Raw genomic sequence first — 10,981 nt, 5'->3', positions numbered from 1 at the left:
AGAGAGAGAGAGAGAGAGAGACAGAGAGAGAGAGAGACACAGAGAGAGAGAGAGAGAGACAGAGAGAGACAGAGAGAGAGAGAGAGACAGAGAGAGAGAGAGAGACAGAGAGAGAGAGAGAGACAGAGAGAGAGAGACAGAGAGAGAGAGAGAGACAGAGAGAGAGAGAGAAACAGAGAGAGAGAGACACAGAGAGAGAGAGACACAGAGAGAGAGAGACACAGAGAGAGAGAGACACAGAGAGAGAGAGAGCGAGCGAGAGAGAGAGAGAGAGCGAGCGAGACACAGACTCTGCATTGAAGCGCTGAACAGGGCGAAGTCCACCTCTACACGCGCAGGGCTAAGCCTAATGCAACTAAAGGTGGTGCACAGGGCACACCTAACCAGAATCCAAATGGCCTCCACCTCTTTCCGGAGGTGCAGGACAAACGTGAACAGTACCAGGGAGGCCTAGCCGACCACACCCACAGCTTTTGTGTCTGCCCTCGACTGGACAGGTTTGAGACAATGTTCATCGATCAGTTTCTGGACAACCTCCACAGATCATCATAGAATCCTTACAGTGCAGAAGGGGATCATTTGGCCCATTGAGTCTGCACTGGCCCTTGGAAAGAGCACCCTACTTAAGCTCATGGCTCCACCCCATCTCCGTAACTCCACCTAACCTTTTGGACACTCTGGAGCAATTTACCATGATCAATCCACCTAACCTGCAGCTCTTTGGTCTGTGGGAAGAAACGAGGGCAGCCGGAGGAAACCAACGCAGACAGATGGAGAAAGTGCAATCTCCAGTCACCCGAGGCCGGAATTGAACCCAGATCCATGGAACTGTGAAACAGCAGTGCTAACCACGTGGTTGCCATGCCGCCCACGTTTTTGAGGCAATACCCAGGGTTGTGAGGGTGGTGCCATGCCCAGAAGTGGCAGTCTTCGGGTTCTCAAACCAACCAGAACGGTTTATGGGGAGCCTTTGCCTCCCTAATCATCCGTCGAAGAATCCTGCTCGGCTGGCGATTGGCAGTACCACCCACAGCTGCAGATTGGCTATCCCACCTGTCGGAATTCCTCCAAGTGGAGAAGATAAAACCCACCATCCGTCGAAGAGGACTTCCACACGACGTGGACGCCATTCACCAACTTATTCCAAGAAGTGTTTTGGGGGGGGGGGGGTTAAAAGAGAGAAAGGTGCGGGGCAGAACGCAGGCAGCAGAACCGCAGAGGGGGGCCCGAAAACGAGAGGGTGGGAGCAGAGTAAACAGCAAGCCGGGCCAGAACCAGACCCTCTTATTAATTTAAATCACAACCTCCCAGGGCCCTACTATCAAAGCCCGAGTGGTAAATCTGGCTCACTGAAGCTTTCTGGAGCCTAATCTGACCCCGTACCTGCAAATGGGTCTCTTGTAAAAACACGTCGGCTCCCAAACTCTTTTAAATGTGCAAAATCCATTTCCCCTCTTTACTGATGCCGTCATACATTCCAGGTGACTACCCTTATCGGGGGCATCTCATCTCCCCTCACCCCCAAATCAGCCATTACCACCGCGATGCGTCATACCACCAGTTCCTCAGTCCCAGGCCCACCTAAGATGGCCACCTGCCCACCCAATAAGTGAAACAAAGAAAATCCCCTGGTCATTGTTAGCTCCCTACTCTTTCTCCTCCCCTAGCGGGCAGACTGCCTGCCCCCTCAACTACAACCACCCCCCCACCAACGAATTCATCGAGCCTCACTAAACTGGCTCAACAAGTCACAGCCCTCTCCCTACACCCCACTAGCCTACCCCTTGGTGTTAGCAAAGTGTCAAGTCCATTGTGACTCTTTCTCGCTGGATACATCACCCCAAATCCTATATTCTTATTATATAGCACCACCTTAACCTTAGAGACCGCCCTCCACTTCGCCAGCTCGGTGCCAATGTCCTGATCGATGCACACCATGTGCCCAGCCCAATCAATGCGCCGATTCTTCTTGGCCCACTCCAGGACCCACTCCTTCCTCCGAAAACAGATCATCACTGCCCGTGGAGGCTCATTTGGCCGTGGTTCTGCCGCACAGCCCAATGAGCCCTGTCCAATTCCGGAGGGGAGAATATTTCATCCCCTCCCCACTAATTGAGAGAACCTCTCTGCAAATATTAAGATTGGATGCGGGCCTTCCACTTCCAAGGGCAAACCCACCACTTGCATTCAGCGTCTTGACCAGTTCTCCAGTTCAGGCCCTTCTTCCTCTCCGCAACAAGCAACATTTCAGCTTCCAACGAGGTGAGCTGACCTTGTTAGTCAAGGACAGTATTACGGTGGAAGAAAGGACGTTTGATGAGGACTCGTCTACTGAGGTGAGAAACAGGAAAGGAGAGGTCGCCCTGTATGGAGTTTTCTATAGGCCTCCGAAAAGTTCCAGAGATGTAGAGGAAAGGATTGCAAAGATGATTCTGGATAGGAGCGAAAGCAACAGGGTAGTTGTTATGGGGGACTTTAACTTTCCAAACGCTACAGTTCAAGTACTTTAGATGGGTCTGTTTTTGTCCAGTGTGTGCAGGAGGGTTTCCTGACACAGTATGTAGATAGGCCAACGAGAGGCGAGGCCATATTGGATTTGGTACTGGGTAATGAACCAGGACAGGTGTTAGATTTGGAGGTAGGTGAGCACTTTGGGGACAGTGACCACAATTCGATTGCGTTTACTTTAGTGATGGAAAGGGAGAGGTATATACCGCAGGGCAAGAGTTATATCTGGGGGAAAGGCAATTATGATGCGATGAGGCAAGACTTAGGATGCATCGGATGGAGAGGAAAACTGCAGGGGATGGGCACAATGGAAATGTGGAGCTTGTTCAAGGAACAGCTACTGTGTGTCCTTGATAAGTATGTACCTGTCAGGCAGGGACGAAGTGGTCGAGCAAGGGAACCGTGGTTTACTAAAGCAGTCGAAACACTTGTCAAGAGGAAGGAGGCTTATGTAAAGATGAGACATGAAGGTTCAGTTAGGGCGCTCGAGAGTTACAAGTTAGCTAGGAAAGAGAGAGCTAAGAAGAGCCAGGAGGGGACATGAGAAGTCTTTGGCAGGTAGGATCAAGGATAACCCTAAAGCTTTCTATAGATATGTCAGGAATAAACAAATGACTAGGATAAGAGTAAGGCCAGTCAAGGACAGTAGTGGGAAGTTGTGCTTGGAGTCCGAGGAGATAGGAGAGGTGCTAAATGAATATTTTTCGTCAGTATTCACACAGGAAAAAGACAACGTTGTCGAAGAGAATACTGAGATTCAGGCTACTAGACTAGAAGGGCTTGAGGTTCATAAGGAGGAGGTGTTAGCAATTCTGGAAAGTGTGAAAATAGATAAGTCCCCTGGGCCGGATGGAATTTATCCTCGGATTCTCTGGGAAGCTAGGGAGGAGATTGCTGAGCCTTTGGTTTTGATCTATAAGTCATCTTTGTCTGCAGGAATAGTGCCAGGAGACTGGAGGACAGCAAATATTGTCCCCTTATTCAAGAAGGGGAGTAGAGACAACCCCGGTAACTATAGACCAGTGAGCCTTACTTCTGTTGTGGGCAAAATCTTGGAAAGGTTTATAAGAGATAGGATGTATAATCATCTGGAAAGGAATAATTTGATTAGAGATAGTCAACACGGTTTTGTGAAGGGTAGGTCGTGCCTCACAAACCTTATTGAGTTCTTTGAGAAGGTGACCAAACAGGTGGATGAGGGTAAAGCAGTTGATGTGGTGTATATGGATTTCAGTAAAGCGTTTGATAAGGTTCCCCACAGTAGGCTACTGCAGAAAATACGGAGACATGGGATTCAGGGTGATTTAGCAGTTTAGATCAGAAATTGGCTAGCTGGAAGACGACAAACAGTGGTGGTTGATGGGAAATGTTCAGACTGGAGTCCAGTTACTAGTGGTGTACCACAAGGATCTGTTTTGGGGCCACTGCTGTTTGTCATTTTTATAAATGACCTGGAGGAGGGCGTAGAAGGATGGGTGAGTAAATTTGCAATGACACGAACGTCGGTGGAGTTGTGGACAGTGCGGAAGGATGTTACAAGTTACAGAGGGACATAGATAAGCTGCAGCGCTGGGCTGAGAGGTGGCAAATGGAGTTTAATGCAGAAAAGTGGGAGGTGATTCATTTTGGAAGGAATAACAGGAAGACAGAGTACTGGGCTAATGGTAAGATTCTTGGCAGTGTGGATGAGCAGAGATATCTCGGTGTCCATGTACATAGATCCCTGAAAGTTGCCACCCAGGTTGAGAGGGTTGTTAAGAAGGCGTACGGTGTGTTAGCTTTTATTGGTAGAGGGAGAGAGTTTCGGAGCCATGAGGTCATGTTGCGGCTGTATAAAACTCTGGTGCGGCCGCATTTGGAGTATTTCGTGCAATTCTGGTCGCCGCATTATAGGAAGGATGTGGGAGCATTGGAAAGGGTGCAGAGGAGATTTACCAGAATGTTGCCTGGTATGGAGGGAAGATCTTATGAGGAAAGGCTGAGGGACTTGAGGCTGTTTTCGTTAGAGAGAAGAAGGTTAAGAAGTGACTTAATTGAGGCATACAAGATTATCAGAGCATTGGATAGGGTGGACAGTGAGAGCCTTTTTCCTCGGATGAAGATGTCTAGCACAAGGGGACATAGCTTTAAATTGAGGGGAGATAGATATAGGACAGATGTCAGAGGTAGGTTCTTTACTCAGAGAGTAGTAAGGGCGTAGTGGAATGCCCTGACTGCAACAGTAGTGGACTCGCCAACACTAACGGCATTCAAATGGTCATTGGATAGACATATGGACGATAAGGGAATAGTGTAGACGGGCTTTAGAGTGGTTTCACAGGTCGGCGCAACATCGAGGGCCGAAGGGCCTGTACTGCGCTGTAATGTTCTATGTTCCTGCCTCGACAAGACCTTCTCCACGCCCTTCAGCGTCTCCCCATAACTACATGCAAAGTATCGTCATTTCATTTATGGTGAAGCTCCTTCACAGCTTTGGCTGTCTTGTCCATCTGCTCTCGTGTTGGGCCCAATGCCTCCTGGATGGTGGTTTTAAACAACTCATCTCCTTTCCTTGCTGCTAAAATTGGCCATCCATCTGCCTTCCAAACTTCTCCAATTCCTGAACCATCACCCCCGCCAGCATCTCTGATGTGATGGGTGCAGCCGCCTCTGCCATATTTTCGGCCCCAGATTCCTTTGACGGGCTACCAGCCGGGAATTTCTTCCCCTGACCATTTTTGCTGAAATCTTTGACATTCCTGTCAACTATCAGTTATCCAAACAAATTTTCTGAATTGGAACCCAAAATCCTCTGAAACTGGGCAAAAGGGATCAAAATACAATAAAAGCCACCTTTTGTGCAACCTGCGCGCATATGCCAACACTGGAAATTGAAATAAAAGAAAATTTACAATACATAATTTTTACACTAATTACAATTAAGTTCAGGTTACCAAACTATTTAAAAAATTTTTTTTTTTTTTTTTTTTTAAATTCTTTATTCTCTACCTTTTTCCCCCCAGTTTACACCCACCAATGAACAGTAATCAGTAACAAATATGTCAATCCCCATAATAACGATCCCATCCTCCCACCAAACCCAAAACATTCACCCACATGTTCACATAAACTGACAAAAAGGAATCAGGAATCTCCCATAGCCCCCATTAACTCCCATCGCCCCCCCCCTTCCCCCAGCCCTCCCACCCCGCCCCCCCCCATCTAATGTTCGATGTTATCCAGTTCTTGAAAGTGCATAATGAATAATGCCCATGAATTGTAGAACCCCTCTGTCCTTCCCCCCAGTTCAAACTTAACCTTCTCAAGAGTCAAGAATTCCAACAGATCCCCCCGCCACGCCAGGGAACAGGGTGGAGAGGCTGCTCTCCAACCCATCAGGATCCACCTTCGGGTGATCAACGAGGCGAAGGCTACAACATCTGCCTCCGCACCCGATTCCAACCCTGGCTGGTCCGACACCCCGAATATGGCCTCCCGGGTCGTTTCAAGTGCACCACTTTAGAAGTTATCCCAAAAACCTCCTTCCAGTAATCCTCTAGCTTGGGACAGGACCAAAACATATGAACGTGGTTAGCGGCCCCAGTTAATGCATCAGTTAATGCTTAAATGCACTATCTCACTGACAGAAACTGTACCTTTTCCTTTGCTTTCAGTTGGCAGTTTGTCCGTTCCCAAAGGCTCTACAGAAGCATCATCCCCTTTACTGAAAGGCAAAACAGCATGTCAGATGGACTACAGATCAGCAGTTAGTGCAGGAGAGCTATCAAATACAACAGGAAGGGGATTTAACCAAGCCTTCTTTTATCATGAACAAGCAGTTTGCACAGAGGGTGAGCAATGGTCAATGAAGTACATTCTAACATAGAACCCACGTTTACACTGCTCTTCAAAATTAAAGTCATGTAGCAGCTTGCATTAAGTACTGGGAACCTATCTTGAGTAAAAAAAAAAAACTTAACTTCAAATTTCACAATGGTTTAAATGCAGCATCTAAAAGAAGCAGACGGGCCAGTGATGTAGGTTAGACTCATCCAGTGAACCATAGATCTCTTACAGTGCAGGAGGCCATTCAGCCCATCAAGACTGCACCGACCCTCTGAAAGAGCATTGTACCTCGGCCCCGATCCCTGCCCTATCCCCATAACCTGGAAATTAAGTGGCAATTTAGCATGGTCAATCAATCTAACCAGCACATCTTTAGACTGTGGGAGAAAAACCAGAGAACCCGGGGGATACCCACGCAGGCACAGGGAGAAAGTGCAAACTCCACAGTCACCCAAAGCCGAAACTTAACCCAGGTCCTTGGCGCTATGTTTTGTCTCAACACTTTTTACCTTTTATTCATATCTTCATGCTTTTAACTCCAGTTCTTTCATCACTTGCTGGTGATTGTTGTACTGTTTCTTATTGGCCCTAATAGATTTCCCAGCTGCTTCCACCTTTTTCATAGTGCTCGTTTTTTTCGTCTTAGCTTTGATATAGCTGGGCTGCTTCTCATTTAGATTAGGATTAAAACTTTTAACTCATTTTCTATTTGCTGTAGTTCTCAGTGAAGTTTATCCAACTCTTTTTCTTCACCCGTACTACTTCTGATGTCGTGGCTTGTCTTACTTTCTGACTGATTACAGCTTTATCGTTTGCTTGCAATTTACTGCTAAAACTCTCCAGGAACTTCCCATTACAATGCAAAACACAATACAATACAAAAGCAACCAAATCTTGTCTGCTTGCTTTCAACTCTTCATTTAGTCATTTAAGGTAGTTCCTCATTTAAGATGAGTCCTCCTGGGGCCCCATCAGCACCCTCTTCCTGGAGAGTCCTTTACTACAAGTGACTTAAAACAAATGTCTTGGTTTTGGAGGAACTTGCATATTAGCAACATCGCCATTACAGCAGCTCCCCACCATTAATTGCTCTTGACCAGCATGATAGCTACAGTTAACTTCATTCATATGTACCACAGAATTCACAGCCATGAATGTCTGTTTGCACATGGGGATTATGCTAAAAAATAACTTTCATACAGTGCCTATCTGCATTTGTAACACTTTGTATCTTTTATTATCCCAAACGAATGCACTATGACAGAGTCTCCTAGCTCAGTCTCCTGACTAGCTGACACTATTCTCACGTACACATTAAAAAGCAGCCTTTTCCCTCAATGTCAAATTTCATTTAAAAAAATACATTTAGAGTACCCAATTCATTTTTTCCAATTACGGGACAATTTAGCGTGACCAATCCACCTAGCCTGCACATCTTTGGGTTGTGGGGGCGAAATCCACGCAAACACGAGGAGAACGTGCAACTCCACACGGACAGTAACCCAGAGCCGGGATCGAACCTGGGACCTCGGCGCCGTGAGGCAGTAATGCTAACCACTGCACCACTGTGCCCTAATGTCAACTTTCATGAACTGATGCCTTCTTGTTGCCTCCCCCCGTGTTCTTGTATGGTAGACTTCATCCCTTGTCACTCCATCCTAGCTATCCATCTCCCATAAACATATACTTGCTATATTTCTGCTGTGACTCAGACTGAACGAACCCTATAAAACTAACTGCAATTCCATCATAGCTGAATTTGTAGGTGCATGCATGAATGGACACAAATCTCCTTCCTGGCAATAAACTGGATGCCTTTTTTGTTTCACCATAAATAAAATGACAATATTTTACATGTAGTTATATATCTAAATGAACATTGCGGTCTCAAATAGATCTTTTTCTCAAGGATTTCTATTGCACACTGTTATGCAAATGTTGCTCGACTATGATCATATTACCTAAAATTATAAGGATTTCAATTGTTGGTCCATTCTAGTTCGTGAAATTAAAACTTAATTCCTCAACGATAAATGGAAATGTAAGCAAGGATTTCTTTATAAGTGTAAGACAAACATACAATTAGTTCCAGGCAAAGATGAGATCATAAATACTAAATACTATCTCTAGTCAAGCACTTTGCAGGGTAGAATCAAGATGCTAGATGTGTTACCACTGCATGAAAAAATCAGCAATATGTTAAAGCAAGGGGTGGGGGGAGAAGAAGAGCAAGCAGAATAAATAATAGTTTTGAGATCACTCAGACCCCAGCAACTACGTCATTGCCTTAAGAGTGCACCAGCAATTATACTGTACAATTTGCAGGGCACCTCCCAGTTCTTATGCCGCCCTCAAACTTGCTGCTTAGTGTAACTTTGAGCCCCTATTTAGAGTAGTAGCCAGTTGTCAGGTGCTTGGAGGAGCTATAATTCAGTGCTGTTCTACTGTCTTCCTTCAGAAAATGGCAGCAAGGCAGAATACAGAAGCAGGATCTTAGCCTGAGGAAATAGTGGACAGTTTTTCCTTTCCTGTTCCCTTGGGTTAAGTACCAGGTTTCCAACTGCCAAATACTCATGGTTGAAAATAAGAGTTCCCCACAGGAGGAAATTACAAGAGAATGGATAATCCTTCTAAACTCTTTTGTACTGTAATCTGCATGGTGATGAATTTCACAACCAACTACAAGTTCTGTTTCGTATTGGGGAATATTGACTGCTGCTGTGTTCATCTTTCCCAAATCAAACGCTATGTTATGGGAATACAAGTGACAAGGGTAATGGCGTCAATTTGCCTTACCTGTTCTTATCAGCCATCTTTCACGTTGATCCACCTAGAAAACATATAGGGAAAAAACAGGTCAGGGTGTTACGCTCAGGTACATACTTACAATGGTACCATCTTCAATCACTAACAAGCAGCTGCTTTGGGTGCTTAAGGGGGGAAAATTGGCCACAAATGGGCAGAAAATTGAACCCAAAGCAACGAGAAAATTTCAGCATTTCCTCATGAGGAAACTATAAATATAGATCTGCACATCGCAAGTTGTCCAATCTTTGAAAGTGATGCTGCCATAAGACATTGGCTAGAATTATTGGCCTTAAAACAGTAAAACTGAAGGACAAGAACAATAAGTTAAGCATTACAAAGATCAGAACAGCATCCTGCGAAGTTACTATGGATGGCAATGGATTATAAGACTTCAATAATAGCAAAGAGGGTTAAATCTATTTCACTATATGCAGAGTATAATATTTACAGTAAAGTAACATTTTTGCTGGTTTCAATAGATGTGTCTTCGATGTCAAGTGCAATCGGAAACCCACATTTAGGAATAAATAGATTGAAATCTAGAATCTTGTTCTCATTGTTAACAAATTTAACAGAACAGCTTAGAGTGCAAATATCACACTGACTTCTGCAATCACAAAATGCACTGCGAGAACAGGGAGGTACTTCTTGATGTATGTTCCATTACTCTGGAATAAATTGTGAGTGCATGTTACAAAGGACAACCCCCCCTCCCCCAAACATAGGTACAATAGTAACTTGGAACACAGAATGTTAGCTTTTTAAAAATTAATTCACATATTAATTTCATTGGCAAGGGTAGCATTTATTGTCCACTTTGAAGACCTTAATAAAGTTCTCACCTATGCCAGCAAGAACAGATTAACTGGATATTTATTCATTTGCTGCTTGTACGGTCTTGCGTTATTTAAATCTTTGTTACATTTCTACTCTTCAAAAGTAGTGCCCTCATTGCAAAACATTAGAAAATATGAGCAGGAGGCCTTTTGGCCCTTTGAGCCGGCTCTGCCATTCATTATGATCATTCGACTCAATAGCCTAATCCCGCTTTCGCCCCATATCCTTTGATCCCTTCATCTTAAATGCTATATCTAATTGCTTCTTGAAAACATGCAATGTTTTGGCCTCAACTACTTCCTGTGTTGACGAATTCCACAGGCCGACCATTCTCTGTTTGAAAAGATTTCTCATCTATGTCCTAAATGGTCTACTCTGTATCCTCAGACTGTGACCCCGGTACTGGAAACACCCACCATCAGGAACATCCTTCCAGCATCTTCCCTGTCTAGTCTGGTTAGAATTTTTATAGGTTTCTACGAGATTCCCCCTCATTCTTCTGAACTCCAGCGAATACAATCCTAACCGAATCAATCTCTCCTCATGCCAGTCCCACCATCCCAGCAATCAGTTTGGTAAACCTTCGCTGCACTCCCTCGAGAGCAAGAACATCCTCCCTAAGAGACCAAAACTGCATACAATATTCCAGGGTGTGGCCTCACCAAAGCCCTTTATAATTGCAGCAAGACATCCCTATCCTGTACTCGAATCCTCTCGCTATGAAGGCCAACACACCATTTGCCTTCTTTACCACCTGCGCTACCTGCATGCTTACCTTCAGTGTCTGGTGTACGAGGGCACCCAGGTCTTGATGCACATTCCCCTCTCCTAATTTATGACCATTCAGATAATAGTCTGCTTTATCGTTTTTGCTACCAAAGTGGATAACTTCACATTTCTCCAAATTATACCGCATCTGCCATTCATTTGCCCACTCACTCAACTTGTCCAAATCATACTGAAGGATCTCTGCATCCTCCTCACAGCTCACCCTCTCAACCAA

The 10,981-nt window shown here is 45.1% G+C and overlaps 1 protein-coding gene across 7 annotated transcripts in view; it reads right to left on the bottom strand.

Moving 5' to 3' along the window:
* Window positions 1-10,981, bottom strand: part of nap1l4b (nucleosome assembly protein 1-like 4b) — a 186,201-nt gene that overhangs the window by 156,902 nt on the left and 18,318 nt on the right. For all 7 annotated transcript variants that reach the window (XM_072518959.1, XM_072518954.1, XM_072518960.1 and 4 more), the window contains exons 2-3: window positions 9,130-9,163; window positions 6,144-6,211 (exon numbers count right to left, since the gene is read on the bottom strand). In XM_072518959.1, coding sequence (XP_072375060.1) covers window positions 6,144-6,211; window positions 9,130-9,146 — 85 coding nt within the window. In that variant the 5' untranslated portion in view covers window positions 9,147-9,163. The remainder of the gene's footprint in view (window positions 1-6,143; window positions 6,212-9,129; window positions 9,164-10,981) is intronic.

Source organism: Scyliorhinus torazame, chromosome 10 (assembly GCF_047496885.1).
Source record: "Scyliorhinus torazame isolate Kashiwa2021f chromosome 10, sScyTor2.1, whole genome shotgun sequence".
In the NCBI taxonomy this organism is placed as follows: Eukaryota; Metazoa; Chordata; class Chondrichthyes; order Carcharhiniformes; family Scyliorhinidae; genus Scyliorhinus; species Scyliorhinus torazame.
The sequence above is the reverse complement of the archived record's forward strand: the minus strand, read 5'-3'. Positions and strand labels throughout refer to the sequence as shown.